Below are 26,614 nucleotides of genomic sequence, written 5' to 3'. Positions count from 1 at the left end.
GATTCTGTTACTGGGAACGAGCAGCCGTGTGCTTGTTTGTTTAATACAGCAGACATGAGCCAAGCTCAGCGCGCGCACACACACACACACACACACACACACACATACACACACACATACACATACACACACACACACACACACACACACACAGAGAGGCATGCTGACTGAAGCTTAGATGGCTTGATCATCAATTCTCTCTTCACTTTGTTTCCTGCTTCCGATGGCCACCGTGATTGAAACAACACAATTGTAATTTGTGATTTTAAGGTCTTATGGTGGCTCTTTTACAGTCATGTCAGCATGCGTGCGGCCTGGACAGAAAGCTTTGTTATTGTATATCAGTTGTGACAAATTTCACATCACAGGAGGACAGTTGCTTAGGCATGTTTACTGCACATGCTTTGAGTAACAGCACTACAGATTTTTGCGGTTGTATGTATTCTGCATGTGTGTTTATGCTTGCAGCATGTCTGTAGGGGGCTGAGCAGAGAGTGTGGGAGGGGAGATTGGTGTGACACTATCATCAGTCCATAGAAGCAGCCTGGAAAGCTGATGAACAGGAAGTGGCAGGGACGCAGCGTGCCCTCTGGTGTCTGAGGATTGGGTGGAGGGGGCTGGAAAAACAAGGCCACATGAATTCTCTGGCTGTTCAACATCCAAGTACCATGTCACAGCCAGAGCCAGAGTCCCTCCAAGTGTACAGCGGATATGTGCACGGAAAGTACAGGAAGATTGTATCCAAAACATTTGTGTTTTATTCCCTTATCTCTGTTCACAGAGCCGTTACATCATCAAAAGGCTGGAATCTGAACTGCAACCTGTAAAATACAACAGGACTACATTTTTAACAGGATAAAAACGGCAGCTGGCATTGCTGATTATTGTCAGTTCATTCATAGTCATGCTATTGTGTGGCTCTAAGGATGGCAATGCCGTAAGATCTCAGCACCTATTCAATAGATTGCCATGAAATTTTGTACAGACATTCATGGTCCCCAGAGGATGAATCCCACTAGCTTTGAGGATCCAACAACCTTTCCTCTAGTGCCATGAGGTTTACATTTGTGGTTCAGAGTGAAATTATTCAGCGGCCGTTGGATTGTTTACCATCCCAAGTGAAAGTAAGGTTTAAATAGAGATTACGTTGTTGGCAACTTGGTGCTGATTTTCATGGTCTTTGTGAACTTTGGTGAGTGCCTGATTTTTGTTTAGTGCAATTGTCTGGTCAAAATTTCAATTTGTCCAATACATGTAACAATTTATCTACTTTACTTTTATCTATTTACCAGTTTGAAATTCTTTAAAATGAGCATTAGAGCCTAACAAAGTTCCTGGCACAGACTTTAAGTCTTGTTTGCTTCTGAATTTAGCCCTTAAAGTCAAAGTGTGTTACAACCGCTTTCACAGGATTAATTAAGGCTTTAGTCAGACACACGAAAAGAGCAACACATTTATATGGGTCAGAGAAATGTAGCAAAGAACTCGGTTGAACCTGAATCTTCCAGTTAAACCACATCATCAGTTTCAAATTTCAAATCAAATTTGTGAGTGACATGAGGAGAAACAAGGAAGATGGAATATGTTCTTCCCTCCAGTGCCACGAGTTGGTACTGTTCCTCATGAAGGAACAATATAATTCAGTCTAGTCTTAAATTGGTGCCTGTTCAATACAAGCCCTTATTCCACCAAATTCAGGATGATGACAAATCCAAAAACAAGGCACTATTTTCCATCACGTTTTTCCTGAAATTGTAGAAGCTGATCTGTTTTGGTTTTTCAATCAGTCGGGAGAGTAAAGTGACAGCGACTCCGATTTGACACAGTGACACACATTTACCCCTGCTCTGTCTTTGTTTCTGTCCCGTCTCTCTGTTTCTTAGTCCCCTCTGCATTCAGATTCTATATGTTTAGAGTCTTTGCCTGTTTTGTTAAGTGATCTTTTTTTTATGCTGTCACATCTCTTAATTTTATAAGTAAAGATAGAGGAAAAAATAAAGAGGACAAGAAAAGAAATAAAGACAGTTTAATAAAAAATAATCACCAAATGCAATGTACAGTTTTAGATTATGTTTGATTAGATGATGGTTATTAGAAATACACAAAAAATAAACTAAAATAAGGTTTTAAAATTATACTTTGACATCAAGGCTCCTCTATAAGACACGGCCACAAAATGAAATAATAATGAAGGAAACAAATTGATGGATATTGTACTTTTAGTGGAGTAAAAATTCCCTAACAAATCTACGATTAATCAAATAGAGATATTGTAGATTTTAGAAACGCTTTTGGTTAATTTCTTAGTGGGAAAATGCTCAGCGAGTTTAATGCAGCTGTCTTGTGTCTTTGATAAGTGACAAGGTCAAAGATAAGACACCATCTGGTCTCTGTCCTTGAGAGTCAGGGGCTCAGTGATAGGAGCAGGATAGTGGATGGTGCTGTCTGTACATTTGAGGGTTGGTCCGGACAATTCTGCTGTTATGTCCACAGAGGAAAAGGTCTCCCTGAAGAGTTGTAAGCTGATGAAAGCAGCAGGGACATAATTGTAATACATTTTTACATTTCTGCTTATTGATCACTCGTTGGAGAGAGAATGAGAGACAGAGAGAGAGAGAGAGAGAGAGAGAGAGAGGGATGGAGCATGCTCTCCTGTGTGCTCACTGACTGGAGTTGAGTAATCACCTAGCAACTGCTGCTCAGAAGAAATGAGCAGCTGACTGGCGCTCTGCTGGTCTGAGGCAGTGTGCTCACTCTGCTCTCAGAGCGGCGTGCAGGCGGCGGGTACGCTACTGGATCATGTTGGACCATGCTACATATGACTAGTGTGACACTCTGGGAATCTTAGAATTGGATTTACATGCCTGGATGAAGAGGTTGTGGAGGACCTTCCTGTCATTGCCAGCCACAGTAGGCTGCATTGGAAGCTGCCAGCATCTTTAGGTAATCTTTCTTAAACTTTTGAACAGAGCAATGCATTTGATTCTTGAGAAATGGATTTGGGGCAAGTAAAATATTGCTGGATTAAAAGTCCTGTAAAACAGTTTTTCGCTTATGTTGCAGAACTATCTGGAAATTCAGACGTTGTGTTCGAAATAGAAAATTTTGAATTCATTTTCTAACTGTTTCTGTTTTAGAGGAAATCTAATATTTAACGGTCTTCCAGCCAGTTGTTTCCCCAAGTGGTCTGAAGTGTGCCTGTAAGAGTTCAAAATAATAATTGGATGCTTTGAGAACAGTTTACACTAAATCGCTTATGTAATCTGAGGGTGAATTATTCAAAATACAAGAGTGCATCCATGCACATTGATGCTCACAAAGCCATAACGTGCTCAAGCATGAAAGACTGAGGATGAGCTTGAAATGAAAAAGCACTGAAATGACTTTTGTTGATATCTTTACTCATCTGTTGTTATGACAGAGATAAGACAAAACTTATCTGTGGACACACTTAAAGCATAGCAACCATATAAATCAGATAGAGATATGGAGTGTATGTTCAACAGTTTTTCACACCATGGTGACTGTCGCTACACAGTTTTTATACACAAGATACACGGGTAATAAAAAATGACACATTGTTCATGCAGGACAGGGTTAAGGGATATGTGAGAGCTCTCCTGCTGCTGTGAACGGTGAAGTCAGTGTGCCAGAGCAAATACGTACAACAGTTGACTAAGCTTCACTGGAGGAAAACAGAAAGACACATCTGTTACTGCAGACATCCCGTTTTTATGTTCATGTTATGTTTTTATGTAAAGAGCTGTGTGGTGATGAATGCACATTAGTCACGTAAATCAAAAATAATTTATTTAAACTGTGTTAGCATCTTTTGTTTGAGAAAATGGCACCTCCAATGTATATATCAATTACTTTTTCAATTCAAAATTATTATCAAAACATTTTGGGTCAATTTTGGATGAATTTAGAAATCATGGATCAATAATTTGTTCCTGATCACAGTGATTCTGAATTAGATCTATTGGATGTGAGTTTTTATTCCTAGTGTCTTGATGTGATGAGGTTTAAACTACTACACATCTACCTGTCTTGTCATTTCACTTTAAACACCTTTTAATTCTTGAAGTGTTTGTAACACATCTCAGACACTCGGATAAATCCAAGCAACAGATCACAATCTTCTAATGTGATGAAATCAGTTTGTACAAATAACAGCTATTTGTTGGACACAGGGTAACCTGTCTGACCACATCATTGTGCTCGCTCCCTGGTTGTCGAATTGTGTCGAAGTATCTGACTCAGTAGATTTCTCCTAAAGGTCTATCTCATTAAACATTTGCACCACTAATGCAGCAGTGGACATTGTGTGCAGTGTTTATGTGAGTCCCAGTGTGGCATGTTGCTGACTCTGGACTGTCCCTTTGTCAATAAATGCTGATGCGTAGTAACAACTTAGCAATACCAAAAAGCTCCTAAAAGTAATGCACTGCTCTGCTTTGTTTCTACAGCTGGAGATAGTAGATGATAAGGAAATCTCTGTCACTGTTATGGTTATAAAGTGACAGACAATAGGGAAGTAGCTGCACAAATCACACCCAGTGGCTGTTTTATTGTGACATGAAGTATTGTCATACATATTTTCTTTTCTGGGAAACATGGCAAACACATTTAATTTTGATGCCTTTATAGACAAAGCTTATAAACTTCAGTCAATGCCTTTTTATGTATTTATTACCACACAATTCCAGTATTTCTGCAGTATTATCTGTTTAACTATAGCTATATAGTGTGAACTGATTTACTGCTCTAATAATTTTGTGGGATTAAATTGATAAAGGTCAATGTGTGAATAATAGGACTGATTCGTTTAAAGGAATAGTTTTACATTTTGGGAAATGCACTTATGGTCTTTCTTGTGTGAGTTAGATGAGAAGATTGATACCACTCCTATATCTGAGAGTGGGATCAATCTTCTCATCTAACTCTGCAAGTAAGCCAGTAAAATGCTGAACTATTAATTGAACTGAACATCATTTTAATTCCTGGGTTTCAGGATTGAATTTACTAATTCAATATAGACAAAGTAACAATGAAGGTGAAATCCTCAGGACCTGCTTTAAATCTACCTGTTACAACATCTCACCAGTATTGATTTGAGTACCATATTTAGAAAAATCACAACATTGCAGTTTCACAAATAGAACAAACTCGTCTTAAGTCTTGTTTTATTGCATTTTACAGGGATCTCCTGTAGTTAGGAATAATGACATATAACTTTATTTTTTATTTTTTAGAGTATCTTGAAACAACAAATTCAAAGTGTTTCACAGACAACAGCATGACTTCAGCTACAGATGATTATTTTTTACATATAAACAGACATAGCAAGACATGACAGCATCAGTGTCATAACTGGAAATTGTTAAAGCAACATATGAGATGAATCAAAAAAGGAAAGAGGTAAATAGGAGACTGGCACAATATGAGTCTGATATGATGCACATGAAGTCAATTAATGTTTTCAAAGTTATTTTTAAAAGCAAAATGTTCTCTGACTCCAGCCCTCAACTATAGATACTCACTAGTCCTTAGACTTCTGAATGTCTTTGACCCATGAGTATCTTTCCTCTGTTCTTTTCTTGATTAATAGATATAATAATAAAAAATGAATAAAACCCACTACAGCTTCTTATGTCTTATAGAACAACCAAAATATCTTCAATATAGAATGATATAAAAAAAGAAAAGCAGCTCTACATTACAGTTGAGAAGCTGAAACTACATGCTGCTTGGCATGTTTGCTTGACAAATGAATTAAAACGAGTTAATCACTTATTAATTACCTATCGATTTTCTGTCAACTGACTAATCAATTAATCAACTAATGGTTTTCAGTTAAATATAACATACAATACACTAATATACAAACAAAGGGTAAATGACACCTGAAAAGGCAGCGGTCTACAGTGAGCTGGAGGGTGTAAAACGTAGAAACAGGTCTATTGTGTGTCTTAAGAGGCAGAGACATCATTACTAACAAAACAGAAGTGAGTGCTTTTTACACACCTGACAATGGTCCTAATCTCCCTCTAAAACAACACCCCCACCCTGCGCACCGGATCCAACCCCTCAGGGAGGCCGGCTTTATTGGCTCAGAGGGGTTAAGTTCATTTGTTCATGTGCAGCTCAGTTTAAGTGCTCCTCCCTAATCCTAAATCCTTAAAGTGTCAACAAATACAGATAGGCTTGTTGAAGTGACTCTCTGAAGGCTTCATGTCTGCTGCGCTGATTAACTTCAAAAAATGAGTCAATCTGATGTTTGCATGTGTACAAAAACCCGTCCTCCACAGGATTTTCAGTATGGTTTTGAGTATGGGGTTGACTTTAATCTAGATCTTTTAGCATCTCAATAAAACGGAAGTCAGTTCTTATTTTGAAGTAGGGACGTGGAAATGTTTTTAAAAACTGAGGTCACTGAGACATTTCTAAACTACTTCTTAATTGAGGGGAAAAAGCTGTGTGCCCCAGGAGGGTTACTAAAATGATTAACTGACTTCAGAGGGAGGAATTGAATTTAAAACATGACCTCTGAGAGCACATTACCATCCAGGAACAAATGGCTTGAGAGTTCTAGCTTTCATTCGGTCTCCTCTGACCGGGAGATAGGAAAGTAGAGAGAATTGGCCGGTCACTAAGTGGTCCTCAATCAGTTTTTTATTGACCTAGAACACAGCTTCTGTGGCACATAATAAGTTTCTGTTGACTTCTACGACCAAATAATATTGAACAATTGGCTTATTCTACAAATCGTTTAAAAACTGAGTTTAAAGATGAGACAATTTTACAGGATAATCAGTGTGATGAGCTTTTAAACATGACAAACAAAAAAAAGAGAAGGGAAAAAAAAGAAAAATATCGCTGACTCTGTTTTTTTCCATCTAAATATGGCTTTCTGATGACTTAGTATTAATATAATCAGATTTATAGTAAAATATTACCATACCATGTAATATTATTCCCACCATGAAACATTTCCCAAAATACCTTGCATATCTACAGTAACTTAAACCGCACATCTTCTACAGTGAGGCACTGTTGAGAATACAGTATTGCTATAAATACAACAGAAATCATCTATATAGCAGGTGAAATCAATCAACCTTATGAACAGATTTCCATTTTAAAAAGCAGATAGCCAGAACTTGAGTAAAGGAATAAGTTTTGGGTTTTGGGTGATGATCAGGATGTTGAATTTCCAGCATTAGACAGTTGTTGTTTTTGCGTGGAGAATGGCTCCACATTGGCAGAGATGTGTACTCTCCCACTACATCCCTGTCGTAAGCTGCATAAGGTTGACGTGTCTTTATGGCTACGGTGGGATTGACCTCTTTGCGCACCAGTGTCATGAACAAAAACCTGACATTTATATGAGTGCACGATGTTCATTACATAACGGCTGTGATGCTGCAGGGCACAGCGATGGCATAAGACACATAACAGTTGTACTGCTATGCTCTGTTTGCTCTGTGGCTTTCTGCAGCTTGCACAACATGAAAGAGTAAGTACTTACGTTCTTGATAATTAAGCCGTATCATCTTCACATTTTCATAGTTTTCACAATAAATCATAACAACCACTCATCTTGTATTCTTCCCTCTTTGTGATTATTTCTCACTGAACCCTACTTACATTTGCGTGTCTGAACTAATGAGGACAAAATATCAGCAAACACCCCAAACTCTCAATGGCTTTCTCCTTGTCCTCACATCCTGGAGGCAAATGATGACAGAAGGGTTTTTTTTTTCTTTCTTGTTGGAAGAGACAGAGGGAAATAACATGCAACAACGACTTCCAGCCACAGACATTTCATTTAAAGTGATAGATCTGCTTTTCCAAGGAGGTAATCTGGTACAGTAAAAAGAATAAAAAATCACATATCGCAGAAGTATCAGGAGCATACAGTATCTTCATTAAATGACACACAATGCATGTCCATTGCTGTTTTCTTTTTCAGCCGTGCTAGCTGCATGGCTCTAGAGATGTCAGTGTTCCCGAGTGAAATATCTGTTGAATGGATTAAGATGTAATTTTGTGTAGAGTATGTATCATATTCACTTTTCCTCTGGTGCCACCACGAGGTTGACGTTTGTGGTTTTGTGTGAATTTGCCATAACATTTGATCAAATACCTTCCCAAATCAGCCTCAGCTGTACTTTGTGTTAGCACTAATTAGCATGCTGACATGCTAAACTAAGATGTGTTAGCATTGAGCTCATAGCACCGCTGTGCCTAATTACAGCCTAAAAGAGCCACAAGCATGGCTGTGGACTCTTTGTTTATGTGTTGGGTTTGTTTAGTGCCCCAAATATGTGTAATTGATATTTTCTGGTCAGTTATGATTGATTTGTTCTGGAATTGTCTTTATTTTTTGTAGAAATATCATCAGTGCATGGCTGGACTCCTTGCCCCACCCTATGGTGTGATGGAAAGTGGCTGTAGTGCTGACAGTAAGTAGCCCTGCATCGCTCTTTACATATGAGTGGTTTAGACTCTTATCACATTTGATTGTCGTGGCCAAAAGAATTCACAATAACGATATTATAGCCATATCTATACATATTTTGCAAATGAATTAGACTCAAATATGAGTTTAGGAGATAGTCTGTAACCAAAACTGTACAAAAGCATACAAAAAGAACAATGACACTGAATGGTCGAGTTAATAGTGAAAAGGCAACCTGATGAACTGATAAAGAAAAGATCCACAAGGCTTAATATCGGCCAACCCAATATTATCATATGTGCATTTTTTACACTATATTAATATTTTACCTTTTAGATATCACAGCAATACCAGTATATTGCAACACCTCCAGTTTGTATGTAGATATTCTTTGATGTAAGAATTCAAGGAAGAATTCCCAAATTCCCAACACTGTTTACAGTAAATGGCTTCACTCTCAATTTATAAACTTTCCCAGAATCAAAGCATTGATTTTTTTTCCACTCATGTATAATGAGATTTAATATTTCTTAAGCAGTGCAATATAACGTAGTTTCTTATATTGTACAATATGTAATAATATTTTTATTTTTATTTTTTTCTGTTGCAAGGTAACTCAATATTGACTTAGCTTTGCTCAGACAGAGACCTTAACTTGCTTCAAAGTCATGTACCATAAACATGATGAACAGCAGAGTCCAGAGCCTGATGGCTTACTGGCAGTGGTTTTACTGTGTAGTGTTATGCATTTTTAAGGATAGTTCATAAATGATGGAGAAAAAGAAGCGACAATCTGAGTCCCCACTCATCATAAACGTAGAATTTGAATTTGAACTACTGTAATGTTTTTTGCTGCTTTTAAAAGTGGATGTGTCTGCTTTACTGTTCCTCACTGTTTCGTGCTATGAAGCAGTTCTGTAACAGTAGGGCTCTGAGTATTTTTCCAACATACAGTACAGTACATAGGGGATTTACAGTACTGCGCTCTATGCATGAATTCACAACAGAAATCACACAAGCATCAAGCAGCTGCAGGCTGATGCACTTACTTGTACAGTACATTCACAGCAGCTCAGTGCTTTTGTAACTGTAGAGGCTGAGTCACATGAATTAAACATGTTTTAAACAGTTTTCTTAGTTACAAAACACAAGGCTTTTACAGCACTTTGGTTTTAACAGGTGGATGCTTTTAAAGTCAGCATTGTTTCTTTCACTCCAGTCATGCATTCAGCTCTACTCTACCTGAACACCTTTTAATACATGAGCACATTTCTATGTCACAAGTTATCAGCTGCAATGAAAAACTTAGAAGCCTAGAAATGTTGACCAAAAGTACTTTTCTTCCCCAGGAAATTAAACTTTTGATTTTTATGCAGGTGCGCCGGCAATATCCAGGGCGGGAAGTGTTATGTGTTTGTGTTGTCCGTCGAGCTATCTGTCCCGTTCCCGTGAACGCGATATCTCAGTGGACTCGAGGATGAATTGGTTATATTTTGATTGCTAAAGGTCAAAGTTCAAAGACATGAGACCTCACGCTCTTGTGAATGTGATGCATCAGGAATGCCTAGAGAGTAATTCATTGCATTTGGGACAAACATTCACTTGGACTCACGGATGAACTGATAAGAGGGTCAAAGGTCAAGATCTCTGTGACATCTCAAAACATGTTTTTGGCCATTCATACGCTAATTATGATGAACGCAAATGTCTAATAGGATAAAATGATAAAGTGATGATATTTTATATCCAAATGGTCAAAGGTCAACTTCACAGTGACATCATAATGTTCTAAAAAAAAACATCTGGCCATAATTCAACAAGGTAACTCCGGGAAGGGGAGATTGTGACCATATTTCCTGCAACTTGACTGGATGGCGGAGGCATACAACCACAAAGCGGTAATCTTGGATTCACCTCTCACATGCATTGTGTACGTTACATCTGCAATGATGTGACTGAATTAATGCGACCCTTGAATGTATGGCATGATGTCACATGGACCACCATGACCGTTTCACAAATAAAATGATGGGCAGCTGTGTTAAGTTCTCAATGCAACAATAAACAAGCGCAAATTCTATACAGACCCACAGCCTATAAATAGAAATACATTCTAAGAATGTGCAAGAAGATGGCTGACAGCAAAATGAAAATGAGACTCGTCTTTCATGTAAATATGACCTCAACAGTTAAAGAAACATGTCCTCTAGCAAAAATAATTAATACCTTAAACATAAGGGGCTTCTGTTACATAGGTCGCTTCTCAGTACTTTTCAAACTGACCCGTGTGAGCTTTTAATGATCTGGCGCCCCTGTTGGAACAACAACATCATTGGTAACTGCCTAGCAAAGTACATGTAAGTTGCAAAAATGAACAATATGAATGTTTCCTAATGTGCCTGGTTCATTAGTTTGGAAACTATAGCCACTTGTAGGGTTAATAAGCACTTCGTATAGCTTGATTTTACTCCAGTGTTCAGAAATATTTCTGATATAAACAAACTTTACCAGCATGAGAAAGAAATGAGAACTCTAGATGTACTAAAAAAAAACCTGTCAATCAGTTTGACAGTTTTTACATTTTAATCACGTATTGCATTTTTTTTTCAATTTTTCTATTAATGTTTCCCCTGAAGGACCTTGTTTGCCCATTTGGTCAGATGGTCTAAATGCTAACAATAGAACAAATCTCTCAGCCAAGAACATTTACTAAAATGACCAGGAATTACATAGAGCATTGTCAATAAAGTTAAAATGATACAGATGCTTGGCTTTTGTCCCTGGATATATAGCCACAAGTGTAATGTTAGATTTCTAGCTGTGCTCCACTTTCTCTGTATTGTGTGGATTGTGTATCTGTCTTGTGGTATCAGCAGTCTGAGAGGCACGTCTAAGAATAGCTGAGTTTTTTCCCCTGCAGATACAGTTGTGACTGAGCAGCCTTGACTGATTATGCTATTTGTCCTGGAGGGGAGGAGTACAGTACAAGCTTAAAGCTCCAAATACTGAGAAATAACCACACCCCTCTAACAAACCCTCTGCAGGACTTTCACATAGAGTATAAACTCTGGCAAAAGTATTTCTTTACTGTATTCCATCGCTTTGCTGCCTTTGTACAGAAACACCCATAACCCCATCTTAAGCACTAGAGTCTAATAGCATGTTTAATTAAGGAAAAATCTAAACTGGAACATTTATTTTTTATCAAAGGTTCAGTAAACATTTGTGAGTTATCTGCTCCTTAAGGTAAGCACGTACAAGCCCAACGTATCTATAATGTCAAGAGAGTAATAGAAAGTGAAACTTGATCGTTGCTCAATGGTGGTTGAAATAAGAAAAAAAAAGGTGGATAAATAAACAGTGGCCACTGGTTAAGTTATGTGCAAATTTACTGGTTCAAAATGGTGACCGACATGAGTGGCATACTTGAATGACTAGAAAAGCAAAAGAAAGGAAATATTAAAAATGGAATGTAAACATACATATTATGACATCCAAACCAAAGATCTAAAGATGGTATGAAAAGGAGCAGAATTAAACATTGAACAACTGACAGTGACCAGGAAATACAATAGTAGTCAATTTAATGTATTTTTGCATCATTTCATTGTTTTAAAGTCAAACAAAATATGTTTATATTTACAGTAAAACATGATTTTGTTGTTCTGTATATACTTCTCTTTAAATTTACATTACATTTACATTTATTCATCTGGCAGAAGCTTTTATCTAAAGTGTCTTATAAGTTAGGGGCATCACTAAAGCTTCAGTGCAGTAGGAGACATTGGTGTAAATACTAATTACTACAAGTGCATAGTAAGTGCTAGTTAGGCACGTTACGGTGTTAGAGGTGTTAGGAGAGGAGTTGCTCTCGGAAAAGATGGGTCTTCTAGAGATCATTGAAATACATTTTCAAGGATTAAATGGGCTTTTTATTTGCAAGTTATTTGCAGCTTGTTGTTTATGTGTCTTGCTCCAGGAACTTTTATTTAGTGGTATGAAATTGCTGAATCTTTTTCTCAGTTTTAAAAGTAAGAGTTGACGTTTTTTCTTCATCACGTGGCCCTGCAGGGGATCTCTATTCCTGGGGTTAGACGGAGGTTTGAACAAAAATGGAACAAGCTGCTGACACACTTCTCGTTGATGGTCATGTTTTTTCTCCAAGTCACTTTACATGCAATATATTGTAATATATCCTCTGTTTTTCACACCCAGAAATGCCGGACAAGGAGAACATAAGCAACAACTCAATTGTTTCAGTCTCCAAACATCAGAATAAGGTAATTTCTCTGACACTTGACAGCCTGACACACACTCCTTATTTATTACAAAACTAACTCTTTATCATGTAGTGTTACCACATGTTATGAAAGACAGAGAGGGTCTGCGGGGTTGAGACAATTCTGGGATAGAGTGTCATTGTGAGTAAAAAAAAAAGTTTGGCAATGATTTAAACCTCAGCTATAACTCATTTTGTCGTTGCTTTCATTTTGTGTGACATAACAACATCCTTTACTGTTACTGGCCTCTTCAGCAAAGGTTGGAAATAAGCGTGGAATGTGAAGTTTGTTTAAAGTTGATCTAAATATAAACAAGGTGACTGGAGTTCTTGTCTCCATCCAGAACAGTTCCTGTCCCACCTTTCTCCTGTTGTCGTTTCCTGGCCACTGGGTTGATAACGTGGCACTACAGTAGATTTATGGTGCCCTGTGCTTTGTTCCTTCCTAGAGTTTGGTCACAACATGGCTACAAGATTGTTCTGTTATGTAACAAACAGCTTTAATTTACTATAACATATATAAATAATAACTAAGAAAGCCCAGCTTCTTTGGCTACTGAGTGGACAAATTTTCTTGTGAATTAATGATGAGGCTTTAAAGCCTTCACATAAATGCATGAGTTAACGCTGCTCTCTGAAGCAAGCAGAATGCATTTTAAATGTCACAACCCTGCAGCCCACCCTGTGGTCCCAGAGGACAGAAAAAAACACTTACAACACGATATCTGTGTCCCATTTAAGCAACTGGATGCATCAGTCAAGAATCTGGGAACACACTATTATTTTAACTCAGAAGCAATATAGAAAGCCATGAGTTCAATTAAAATTGACAGCTAATAAACACATAATGTCAACTGTGAGTCATACAGGAGCGGTGAGGAAGATATCCTGTGGCCCCCAGTGAGAAGAAAAACACCCGTTATTTAACTTGACTTGTCTGACATGTTGTTGTTTCCTTGATGTCTTTATTTTCCAATTACTGGACTGTTGTGTTTTTGTTGGGTTTGGCAGCAACAGATCTTTAATTTTACCCAGTTTCTGTGATGTTGAGTTTTTCTATCTTCAGAGGAGCCTCAGTACCATTGTCATCCATGATGTCTTTTATTTCAGTTCCTCTTATTTTTCGTTTCATTTTATTTTGCAGAAGTCATTCATTGAAAGCCCAGCCAAACCCCACCCCAAATGCATTTCACAGGTAGTAAACTCAATGACCTTCTGTACGTAGGCGTCAGTCATTACCTGTTAATGTGGCGCAGGTAGGACTCCTATTGTGCTGTGATTTGACCCGAATTCTACTGTGCAGGTGCCCTCGGAGAAGATCTTACGGGCTGGGAAAATTCTCCGTAACGCCATCCTCTCCAGGGCGCCTCACATGATCAGAGACAGGAAGTACCATCTGAAAACATATAGGTTGGTTGACATTTTAATACAAGTAGTTTGTGAAAGACGTGCACAAAAACCATCTAAAAATCCCAACTTGATAGCATAAATGAAAAGAAAAAAAAACTGTTCACATGTCTTTTGGCGTCTGGACTTTCTAGACTTCTGTGTTTTCCTATACTATCATTCTAAAATGCATTCCTGATAGCATAACTGTACTAGTAACTTTTTGATATTAACAGTAACTCAAATAACCGTGTAATGTGAAAGGTGTTTGCTTGTAGTCATGACCACAGAAAGAATTACTATCTGACCTCCCCGAAGCGCTGCAGTGCCTCTTTCAGCTGTCTTGGTTTTACAGCCCACAACTTTACTGTTTTGGTTGAGTCTCGCGGTTCTCATCTGCATCATTTTCAGACACAGCTGGCAGCTGTTTTCAACATTTTTTAAAAACCCACTGTACGCTACCTGCCGAGGGCCAGACATTTCCCTTGGTGAAGACAAAAACAGCAAAAGAGAGAGTGAATATCAGACTTGTATTCCTCAGATACAGACAAACACGACTCTAAATGAATGCTAATGCTGTTTTGTGTCTTTCGGGTGTGTGAACAGACGTCTCTTTGCTAAAATGTTCCCCATATCAGTTTCATAAAATTGCAATACTGTATGTCAGTGTTGTGTTTACAGCTTATTGCGCTGAGCCCAAGTGTCCAAACATCAATTAATGTGTGTGGAGTCACTGCCAATCTTACACAGCCTATGTTGTATTCTATGAGTTGTATGTAGAAAAGTTTTTTTTTTCATCAGTAACTTTAATATAATTTCTTGTTACATGATTGAAATTGTTGTCAGTGACATGATCTTTTTTTTTTAATTATTATTTTATATTCATTCATCATTATTTTGATGAAGAGACCTTATAGTTACATTTTGTTTGTTAGAATGTAACACCTTTGTATTTATTTATTTATTTTATTTAACTCCTATTTACACAAGATTTGTACTGTGGCAGAATATAAAAGCTCTTCAACCTGTTTGGTCAACAACAAAATACAAGCACAGAGCTGATTAATTAAATACAATCAGACAGTGAACCAATATCGGACAGTAAACATATTACATAACTTATATTGACTTTTTTTTTCTTTCCTAGGCAGTGTTGTGTGGGGACAGAGTTGGTTGACTGGCAAATGCAACAGAGCTCATGCGTCCACACTCGTATTCAGGCTGTGGGCATGTGGCAGGTGCTGCTGGAAGAAGGTGTTCTCAACCATGGTGAGAGGCTGTGTGTGATGCCTGTGTCTGCGCACATGTTGGCTACGTGTTAGGCACAGATTTTAAATTTAAGCCCTGCTGTTTGTGCTGTGTCGTTGTGACGCAGTGGACCAGGAGCTGAACTTCCAGGACAAGTACCTCTTCTACCGCTTCCTGGATGATGAACAGGAGGATGCCCCTTTGCCCAGTGAGGAGGAGAGGCAGGAGAGCCAAGAGGAGCTGCAGGACACCCTGCTCCTCCTCTCGCAGATTGGACCTGATGCCCACATGAGGATGATCCTGAGGAAACAGTAGGGATCTACAGCAGTAACCTCTAAAACATTGTTAAATAAAGTGAATCAGTGTGATGCCGTAATGAGTTTGATTATACATTTCCTGTTTTCCAGTCCATCTGAAAGAACAACAGATGATTTAGAGATCATTTATGAAGAGCTGCTCCATATAAAGGCCTTATCTCATCTATCCACCACTGTGAGTAGAAATGCCCTGTCTTAAGTAGCCGTATGAATCCTGGTGTCATTGTGTGGCACCGAAATTGTTTGTGTTTCCTGTAGCGATAAAAACCATGCTCAGCGATAAATACCTTGCTCAGCTCCTCAGACATTTTTGTCAGATTTAAGAGCAGACTGGTGACAGTGGCGGAAAAATGCAAGCATGCAAACACACACTCTGTATATATGTATTCCTCTCAGTCTGGATCATCATGTACAGTCAATATAAATGTTCTGCAGGTAAAGTCATCAATTTTTATCGCTGCTGGAATTCACTCAGATTGAAAACCAAGTTATGTGAGAATTGCTGCCAACTGCATACCTTTTTTATGGACAATATAACTCATGTTCAATCTCTTGAAAATCTATTTTACACCAGTGGGGTATTGAACAGCAGAAAAGTAAAACTTTGTTTGTCTGTGTGTTTTTTACTACTTTAATGTTCCCTGTTGCCCCAGTAAGTAAAACAAATGTGTTTTAATATTGATCTTCCCGTGTTATATCTCCCCTGCTTGCACAGGTAAAGAGAGAACTGGCAGGGGTGCTGATCTTTGAGTCTCATGCAAAGGCAGGGACAGTGTGTGAGTATTTTTTTATCAAATAAGTGATATGATTCAGAAATGCATTACAGAGTAAATATTAATCCAACAAATCACAGATGAGGCTTTATTAGACCACCAAAGCTTTTCTTTGTTTTTGATATGATTTTCTCTCCCAGTGTTCAATCAAGGGGAGGAGGGCACATCGTGGTACATTATTCTGAAGGGCTCAGTCAACGTCGTCATCTATGGAAAAGTAGACATTTCTTCAAATAAGATCATTCACATCACCAAAGCATCAAGATTACTATGCTGCTCTGAGCAGGGCCTTGATTCAGTGTTCAGGAACTGATCAGCATGCTGTGCTCCTCAGGGTGTTGTTTGCACGCTTCATGAAGGAGATGACTTTGGGAAGCTGGCACTTGTCAATGACGCCCCCCGTGCTGCTTCCATTGTCCTGCGAGAGGACAACTGTCACTTCCTGAGAGTAGACAAGGAGGACTTCAACCGGATTTTGAGGGTGAGTTTCTGTTCAACATCTACTAATGTTATTACAGCAACAGTAAAAAAAAACAAAAAAACAACAACAACAACAAAAAAAAACACTATTGCCCTCTGTTGGCAAAAACTCAATAATGCAGCCTGTGAGAGACTACAACAGCCCTCTGCACCCATTAGCTTTTTCATCTAACTAAATATGAAATATGTTGATAATGATTCGTATTACTTCAAGCTTGATATAAGAGGCAGATTTTGGGTTATTTTCTTCGATCTGTTATGAGGGCAGTTTATAAAGAAATCAGACATCTGGTGGCTGATAACCCAACAACTTGATAATCTGATAACTGACTAAATTGTAAATGATCCTTCTCAATGGCTTCAATATTTTCAAAAGCTGTGTTGTTGTAATAGTGTCAGACACTGTAATGACATTACAGCTATCAGCTGTATATCAACTATATAATATTTACATCCAGTAAAATAGTCAAACCCAAGTTTATGGTAGCACTATCTGAGCCAATGTAAACTTTCTAGATGACACCTGAGATAGTTTGTATCTTTAAAAAAAAGTTGGATCTACACTTAGAACTTCAGATAATTTTCTGTGGGTTTGAACAATGCTGGCACACTCGGGATGCACCATCTGAATATGTATTGACCGACCCAAGAAATAACTCAATGTCTTGAGAGAATAGTAATTTATTCAAAACTGAGGTTTATGCATGCCCAGGTTAAATCATTTCACAATAACCACATCTCACCCAAAAAAAGAGCAAAACATCCAATTAATGGTTGTTTTTAACTTTAACATTAATACCTCACACTTGTTAGACAACGGTAAAAGCAATCCAACCCATTATTACATTGTCAGAAACCTCTTGCTTGCTAAGGTAAGTGTGATTGTTTGCTGACTGTGCGCTGGACGAACCATCTAATCCACTCTGCTGTGTGACCAGAGCCCAGTGTTAAGCCACTGTCTCTGCAGTAGGAAAAATATGGCTAGTTCTGATTCAGACAGCCGAGGGTCAAACCTCTTGGCAATTTTTAGATGATTGCATAATTGTGTAAACACTGCATATAGTTTATGACATGCCATATTCACTATGCTGTCGACGAAGACAGCTCATATTCCTTTAACACAATCATATACAACTTACACACAACCACTCGGTGTATTAAAAAATAGTAATTATTATGGCTGTTTCATGTTGATGTACTGTTTTTATTAGATTCCATGTCTTCATCATCTGCAAAGGTTCAAGTCTTCATATAAAAATGCATAATTTCTATGTATTCACTGTGTGTCTATGTGTGAAGGACGTGGAGGCCAACACGGTGCGTCTGAAGGAGCACGGTCAGGATGTTCTGGTGTTAGAGAAGAGTCTCAGCAGCAGTCGGACCTCCGTCCAGGGAGCCTCATCCTCACATTACAAGTAAATGTGCCCACCACTGCACTGCACTCTGCTGAACAGAGCTGTATTTGTAGACAGAAAAGGTGTACATCATAGAGTATATCCACCTGGCAGGTGTTAATTGAACTTGTAATCTCGAATGGAGTTGTAGCCAAAACATTAACAACAGTTCTATTTTTGAAAACAAGGTGTGATAAACTGCAGCAAAGTATTTTGGTTAATTTATCTTGTTATATCAAGAAAAAATTAGATAATCAACCTGTTAACGCGAGAAAACAAATGGTCGCTTCCTTGTTACTTATAATGTTTATCAATGATCAGGATGCCATGCTAGCATGTATAGATGGCATTGTCTCAACTGATTTAAGGTGAAAATGTCAGATCACAGAGTACCCATAACCGTGCCAAACAAAACTACACATTTATGCCTTGACTTGCTGTTCGGTTCTGAATCCTCCCTGACAGTCATGACAGTGATCTTGAAGGTTAAAATTGGTTGTGATGAATAAATGAAGCAGACACTCATTTTCGAGTTCTCCATAATTATCCTGTGATCTTGGAAAATGTGATTGAATTAAAATAAAAAAAAAGGATTATCTGATTATCTTAAGAAATCAGCTTTTTGTTTTCTCAAGATATTGAGATAAATTAACCTGTTATCATGAGAAAACAGGTTTTGTTTTCTCAAGATAACAATAATTAACTTGCGATTAACTCTTGAGCTTACATCATTGCAAAACTAATTGCAAGAAGGGCTCAGCAATTTCCTAAAACAGCTGGGCACTAGTTTTTAGCAAACATTACTCAAACAAGATTAAAAAGGGCATTTTTTGGGAACCATTTTCAGATTGTTGGTTTTAGTCTTTTCACTGGCTAAGAAAAAAAAATTACTATCACCAGCCTTGTCCTTAAAAACTGTGGAAAATCCTGGAGGATACTGGTCTCTATCAGTCAGTGTGACCAGCAAATGAAAACACTTCCTGATCGTACAGGCAGCGCAAGCACAGAGCAATCCTGTGCACTGCAGCCAACAAGTGTTATCTTAATAGAGGCATCTGTCACTGCAGCACAGTCGCTGTAATATGGAGAGACACATTAATGGTAATGATGTACTAGTGCCTAGGGGGAAAAGAAGGCCTGGCAAGTCACAATTACTTGTTCAGGGTCGCCCTCTAATCAGCTCCACTCCTCACACATGAGAGTGTCAAGACTGAATTCTCCCCCACGAGTGGGGAAGACACAACACTGCTTGTGTGGCTCGCTCTTGTGATGAAGCTATCAAGTAATGAAAACAAGCGAGGCTGGATTGTGTTGATTCTCCTTCACAGAGAAGATGTCCCCACATTTTTTTTGTGGCTTCTCTGACAGCTCTTAGCCCAGACTCCCCTCAATCTTCAGTCAGCCAAGAACTCTGAGAACTGTGATTGTAAATAGGATTGTTATCAAATGAAGCAATCACAGACGCACGTTCAAGTAACACAAATCGGTCAAGGGCCATCGCCGTGTCATTAAGCATTAAGAGCCAGTGTTTCTTGATTAGTGAAGGGTGTGTTTTATTCTGTCTTGCTCCAGATACAAGGTAATGTCGGGGACGCCGGAGAAGATTTTGGAGCACCTCCTTGAAATGATGCGATTGGATTCTCAATTCACAGAGTCAGGTACTGCTCAGCATAAAAAATTCAGTATGGCAGATTAGTGCCATCTAATATAATCTATCAATATGACGATCATGTACTGTGAAGGGTTTTCTTCCATGCAGTGTATTTATTCTCTCCTCTACTCTCCCTGGCTCAGTCTCTCTCCCCTCTGCCCTTTGCCTGCTGCTCTGCACTGACCTGTTTGTTCTCATCTATAATTAGCCACACATCACAGGGCTGATCTAATTACTCTCGCTTGTGTGGATACATATGGTTTTCATTTGCCTTCAGAGGTGACAGAGACAGGGCCATGTGGCTCAAGCCCGATGGCTCTGGTCACTCTTTGATCTGCTCTTACTCTTCCATCACAGGTGTTTGACATGAGCTTCTCTCTTTTTTTTTTTTTTTTTTTTTTTGTCACAGACTCCGCCTTAGATGACTTTGTGCTCATGCACTGTGTCTTCATCCCAAATAGTCAACTGTGTCCAGTGTTGATGGCCCAATATCCTTTCAGTACTATGTTACCTAATGTTTTTTTTCTGGTCATGTGAAAATGACCTGAAAGGCAAAAAATAAAACATACTTCTTTGTTGCAATTACATTATTTTGATCCTGAACTGCTGTGCACCTACCATGCCGAGGCCTTGCAGGGTTCTGAACAGGAGAAGCTGGATTACACGCTTAACAACAAGCGCAGGGTGATCCGTCTGGTGATGCAGTGGGCTGCTGTACACGCAGATCACCTGCAGGAGGAGGACAATTTGGTGGCCTTCCTAGAGGTCAGCCTCTTGATGAGTGATTGAGTGCTAATATAACCACCGTAAACAACAGTGCCAATAACAATACAATTTGATAATCAATGTAAACGTAAATCAGTGTTTGTATTGGAATCTTTTTGTGTTTTAGATTTTACGTGACAGTACATAATGTTGCAGAACAGCAACATGTACAGTAACAATACACAAATTCAGAAGGTACTTTATCTCTGTAATTTCTCTGAAGAAAGTGGGAGGTGAAGCGACGGACACTTGGTTAAAATACTATTTGTAGAAAGTTTTAAAAAAAAAAAGAAAGAAAGAAAAACTATTACGAGGAAACTGGGAACGAAAACTCACCAACAAAGGACCAATGGCTAATGAATGAAATCGTCATAATGTAAAAACAGACACATATCTTGAGACTGCAAGAAGTACAACTTTTATTTTCAAGTATACAATAACAGTCATGTAAATAGTGCATACAAATGCATTTTGGAAGGAGGCAAAGAACCACCCATTTGAAAGCTGAGGTTTGTATCAATCTGGCGTCAATCTGGACAAATCCAAATCATCCTGTTGGGATTCACACAAATATTATTAAAATTAGTGGCTCTCATTGATCAGCTAAGTTTCATTTACTGTCTTTTGTTACATAAATATAACTTAAGTACCAAACTAAGTCTTACTGTTGCTGTCTTTCACCCAGAGTTTACCATTGAAACCTTAATCTACAGCAGCGAAGCAACACCTGCGTCAGATATGTCTTGCTGTATTGTCAGTTACTAGACATAAATGGACACTTGTCTGCCAATCAGAATCGAGAATGCTCAGTAACCAGGGAATAAAACACATTTATCTCATGAAAATAAAAAGCAGGGCCACAGGTGTGGCTATTATACATGTGTTTCCTATTGCTTTGGTTTGCAGACTCGGAATAAGACTTTAAATTATTAAATGTAAACTTCATGATGTAACATTTGTACAGCTGTACTGGTGTTATTCTAGTTTATACTTTTGGGCTGCCCTGAGCAATAAGGCCAGGTGATAAATATTGGCTGCACCTTCACGTTTACTCTTCCATTTGTGTCTCTAATATGACTCCTGAATGTAGGGCCTGATAAATTAGGGATTTATACATGTATTTTGGAGATTGCTCACTCAGGCCAAAGATTGTTAAACAGATTTATTTGAAAATAATAAATGTAATTACAAGACTCGTGTCATAAAATTACAACCTTGAGTTAAAAAAAACCCAATAAAGCTAAAAGCTTATATCCAGTGTGGTCTTTGTTAGAGAGAAAAAGGGGTATTACAGCTTGATGACTGAATCAATGATTGTTGCATTTTATCGATTTATTACTTTTTCTGATATATCTTTAATGGTTTTATTTTGCAGGAGTTTCTCATGGCGGTATCTAATGATGCCAAAGCGATTGCAGCCCTCAGGGATCAGGTAACGGAGCTGGATAGAATTGTAAAGCGCAAGTAAGTTATTGGTTTTTGTTTCTGTTTTTTTGTTTTGTTTTGTTTTCTTTATGGGTGTGGAGGAAGTTGGATGAAAAGCGCCTTAAACCCAAAACTGCTTGTATTCCTAATAGTTTGTAGTCACCATGATCCCCTTGAAACCTCAATGTTTGTGATTATTTTTCTTCCACATTTTATTGGCAGATGATCAGTGCTAAAGAATTGTTGATTTAATTTTGACTTATTTTTTTCATATTGCAGCGCTGAAGATGCCAGACTGTCACAGAAAAAGGTACGAGGCAGAGGCTTTTACTTTCAAATGAAAAGTCTTGCGCAGCTTTTGTTTTATTGTGCAGATTTTCGAACCTAAACTCCTTATACTTTGTCACAGCACAAAATTCTGCTGCGGCAGTTCAGTACAGGAGATGAGAAGCTTCAGAAACGTCAGCCCATAAAGAGTAATGATGAAAGTGAGTAAAAGACATGTCTCCAGACCTTTTAACTGTTGCTATACCACAGCTGTCACATTACATCCACTATTTGAAATGTCAGCTGGTCCTCATTAGACAAACACTTGTGTTGGAGTGGGTGGTTTTCTGTACATTTTAAAGCAGCAGCAGAAAATAACCCTGCTATGTAGTGGACTGGATATGTGACCATGGATGTTTTCGACTCAGAGACTCCCTGACAAATTTGATTTGGTGATGACACGTGCTGATTGAATATTTTTTGTCTTTCCAGTCGGTTCCTGATGACATTCTGAAGGAATATGTGGCGCTTGACACATCATTGACAATCCCATATTTGCTCTGATTCTTGTCTCCAGTTCTTTTGAAAGTCTACTGCTGTGACCATACCTACACCACAATCCGGGCCCCTGTGGCCACCTCAGTCAGGGAGGTCATCGGTGCTGTGGCCGACAAACTGGGGTCAGCAGAGGACCTGCTCCTGGTCAACCTCAGTTCGGCAGGAGGTGAGAGCAGTGGCAGCTACATGTTAACCAAGATGGCACAAGGGAGAGCCCAAGCAGGGTGTTATACTAATTAATCCCAGGCTGATTTAGTGAGAAATTTCAGTGGCAAGTAAACAAAAACAGAGCAGAAGCTGATTATCATAGAGCTCATATATCTCTAACCAGTGAACTTTAGCTTTGCAAGGAAAAATCAAGGCTTCAAATAGTTGTCACATGTGTATGACTTAGCATGAAAGAGCTCTTATAGGCCAGATAGTATAATATTATAATAGAATATGGTGTTGTGCCATAGTGTCATCTTCCCTCGGTGTTATTAGTTCTGCAAAGGCTCGAACCGTATGCTGTGGATTGATTTTCAGAACGCTGAGATTTTTAACCACCTAATATAATATTTAACATTACATTAGATGAATGGTTTGCAGTGTTTTCCAGAAGATGACTAAAACAAATTTAAATATTTTCTTAACCCTCATGTGTTGTGTTTTCTTTTTTACAGAGAAAGTGATCTTCAAGCCCAACGATGTTTCAGTGTTCTCCACTCTCAGCATAAATGGACGGCTGTTTGCCTGCCGAAGGGACCAGCTGGATTCTTTGGTGTGTTAATGCCTGTCAGAAAACACACGCTGCACAAGACAATTCTCATCTTAAAAAAAAAAAAAAACGGTTTCACAAGTACATTTACTGAATCCCCACAACTCGCTATAAATCACAGAAATCTGTTGCTCCTGACACTTTTCTCAGCTCATATACATTTGTGATGTCTTCCATGCCTTTCGCAAAAACAGCTACCTTCTAAGCAACCCGGTGCATATACGCAGGCAATTATAACCATGTAAATAAACAGTTTTTGAATATATGTCTGTGAAGTTAAATTATAATGTTTATTCTTATCAGCAGCTTCCTTTCATATTGTTTCGTTTTGACATTTGCTTTATTTTGGTCCCTGAACATATATGTTTCAAAACGAGAATTCCTGCAACAGTAGATTACATAATTGTCAAATATAAAAGACAGTGTTTTCCCTGTTTTCTAGACCCCTCTACCTGAGCAGGAGGGTCCCTCTACAGGGTCACTGGCCAGCTTTGAGTTGATGAGCTCTAAGGATGTGGCTTACCATATGACCTCCTATGACTGGGAACTTTTCCACTGTGTACATGAGGTATAAGTGAGAGGCCAGGTGCCTTTTGTAGAACTGATTCATTGTACAATGTGTCCCATAAGGTTGGCAAGATTTACATGTAATTGTAGACCTGATGCATTGATATAGCATAAATAAAAGTTTAATTGGTTTGGTTTTTATTTAGTTAACCTACTTTTTTATTCACAAGATCAGCTGTGGTTTTTTTTTTCTGTGTCTTGCAGCTTGAACTCATCTACCACACATTTGGGAGGCAAAACGTTAAGAAAAGCACGGTGAACCTGGATCTGTTCCTGAGGAGGTTTAATGAAATTCAGTTTTGGGTGATCTCAGAGATGTGTATGTGTTCTCAGCTCAGCAAGCGGGTGCAACTTCTCAAGAAGTTAATCAAGATTGCTGCCCAGTGAGTGGACCTCGTTTCCACTGTCATTTTATATATATATATATATATATATATGTCATTTGACTCTGATTGCAGTTTTGTTTATGCGCTTCACTGTCTTACCTTTTCATGTTTACTTTCAAAGCTGTAAGGAGTACAGGAATCTAAACGCCTTCTTTGCTGTCATTATGGGCCTGAGTAACCCAGCAGTGAGCAGGCTGAGTCAGACCTGGGAGGTGTGTATACGTCCACCGTGTCTGTTTCTGTTAAAAATTCATTAGTAAGCAATACGTAAACCACCCCTGTCATTTGTGTTCACAGAAACTTCCCAGCAAATTCAAGAAGTTTTATAGTGAATTTGAAAATTTGATGGTAAGCGAAAACAACTTATTTTGTACACTCAATTATGCTTTTTCCCCTTCAAACTGTCTCCATCTTTAATTGGTTTTGCTTTTAGTCCAAGCAAATACTGAGTAGAAAAGCATCAGGATTATTGCACTTTCAGCTGGTCACTGAGTTGAGTGTGGGTTTAGCAGCATCTCCCTCGGCCAGGACTGTGATAGATAGGCTTAACATAGCAGCGATGACAGATCTCAGAACCGTGTGACTGTTTCCACAGGACCCATCCAGGAACCACAGAGCGTACCGACTGACAGTTGCCAAGCTGGAGCCTCCCATCATTCCCTTCATGCCGCTGCTGATCAAAGGTCAGAGCCATTTATTTGATGACGTTTATTTTTAATGTAACATCATTTTGACCAGTTCGTCACAACTGTTTTGTAGTTTTAACCATCTAAATAACTGATTTCCCCCTTTCCTCTAACTTTACCACTTACTGTGTTTCACTGTTTCTTTCCAGACATGACATTCACTCATGACGGCAACAAGACATTTATTGACAATTTGGTCAATTTTGAAAAAATGGTGAGGCTCTGAATGTGCAGATAGTTGGCCAACTTTTGGCGTAAATCTTTTATTAATCATTACTTCCTGACATCTGTTGCTGATTATATGTCTCTGTCTTTCAGCGAATGATAGCTAACACAGTGAAGATAGTGAGATACTGTAGGAGCCAGCCATTCAGTAAGTCCCAAAGGATCATCTGATAATAATGAGATATTTTTCCTCCATGATTTGTCTCATTTTTCTCCAACACTTTCCATCTTTTTCCACATAATTAGGTCCAGATTCACCTCTGGCCAGCAAGAACCATCCAGAAGTTCAGACTTATGTTCGCCAGCTCAAAGTGATCGACAACCAAAGGACGCTAACTCAGCTCTCTCATGGACTTGAGCCTCGCAGGTCTTGAACCCACTCAGGGACAGAAGTGTTACACTCTGATGCTGCTTCACTACATGATGTGTTCTTACCGTGGGATGAATTTACTCCAATACAGGCAATCACATGGAGGACCTAATGACGTATCATGTAATGAGATATTGTTTCAGATGCCATTGCCTGACTTGTTAAGCCTTTTAATTACAGTAATTTGTGATATTTTGACAACGGTAATTGTTGGCGGGTGAAGTACCTCTCATATCACTGTGCTGCAGATATCATCATCTCCAACTCAAACAAGAGGGACAATTGAAGAAATGAAAGATCTTTAGGGGGATCTCATTCATCAGATTATTGTAACATTTCAGATGTAAACACTATGTGATGCTGATGCTTTAAAAATGCAAAGTCTCAATTATATTCCTGATATTCAGTTGTTTCATAGCTTTTGTATCAAACAATATTTATACATATTTAAGTTTGTGAGATTCTTACGTGTTGTAAATTGTGTACAAATATTTATTCTGACATCAGCATGCAGAGGGTTATGATTGTTTGACTTTTTAATCATGTGAGCACATTTCTCTTGTCTGAATGTCTGAAAACCTTTTATGTGCTGTAAATATTAAATATTTTAGATGTA

At 38.5% G+C, this 26,614-nt stretch overlaps 1 protein-coding gene across 1 annotated transcript in view; it reads left to right on the top strand.

The window, feature by feature from the left end:
* The window catches only part of rapgef4a (Rap guanine nucleotide exchange factor 4a), a 31,431-nt gene extending 4,817 nt beyond the window's left edge, over positions 1-26,614 (top strand). Inside the window, exons 5-31 of the mRNA XM_023424565.2 lie at positions 8,396-8,468; positions 12,680-12,744; positions 13,888-13,938; positions 14,047-14,153; positions 15,277-15,398; positions 15,505-15,688; positions 15,785-15,869; positions 16,410-16,470; positions 16,608-16,684; positions 16,802-16,948; positions 18,247-18,362; positions 19,914-19,999; positions 20,402-20,480; positions 20,607-20,757; positions 22,133-22,221; positions 22,462-22,492; positions 22,592-22,670; positions 23,027-23,173; positions 23,670-23,767; positions 24,207-24,332; positions 24,536-24,714; positions 24,839-24,929; positions 25,015-25,065; positions 25,313-25,400; positions 25,553-25,617; positions 25,722-25,776; positions 25,875-26,614. Of these exons, the coding sequence (XP_023280333.2) occupies positions 8,396-8,468; positions 12,680-12,744; positions 13,888-13,938; positions 14,047-14,153; positions 15,277-15,398; positions 15,505-15,688; positions 15,785-15,869; positions 16,410-16,470; positions 16,608-16,684; positions 16,802-16,948; positions 18,247-18,362; positions 19,914-19,999; positions 20,402-20,480; positions 20,607-20,757; positions 22,133-22,221; positions 22,462-22,492; positions 22,592-22,670; positions 23,027-23,173; positions 23,670-23,767; positions 24,207-24,332; positions 24,536-24,714; positions 24,839-24,929; positions 25,015-25,065; positions 25,313-25,400; positions 25,553-25,617; positions 25,722-25,776; positions 25,875-26,002 (2,631 nt within the window). The 3' untranslated portion in view covers positions 26,003-26,614. The remainder of the gene's footprint in view (positions 1-8,395; positions 8,469-12,679; positions 12,745-13,887; positions 13,939-14,046; positions 14,154-15,276; positions 15,399-15,504; positions 15,689-15,784; positions 15,870-16,409; positions 16,471-16,607; positions 16,685-16,801; positions 16,949-18,246; positions 18,363-19,913; positions 20,000-20,401; positions 20,481-20,606; positions 20,758-22,132; positions 22,222-22,461; positions 22,493-22,591; positions 22,671-23,026; positions 23,174-23,669; positions 23,768-24,206; positions 24,333-24,535; positions 24,715-24,838; positions 24,930-25,014; positions 25,066-25,312; positions 25,401-25,552; positions 25,618-25,721; positions 25,777-25,874) is intronic.

This window comes from Seriola lalandi, unplaced genomic scaffold, assembly GCF_002814215.2.
Source record: "Seriola lalandi dorsalis isolate HSWRI2012SDOR001 ecotype SW California unplaced genomic scaffold, Sedor1 jcf7180002054744, whole genome shotgun sequence".
Taxonomy (NCBI): domain Eukaryota; kingdom Metazoa; phylum Chordata; class Actinopteri; order Carangiformes; family Carangidae; genus Seriola; species Seriola lalandi.
The sequence above is the reverse complement of the archived record's forward strand: the minus strand, read 5'-3'. Positions and strand labels throughout refer to the sequence as shown.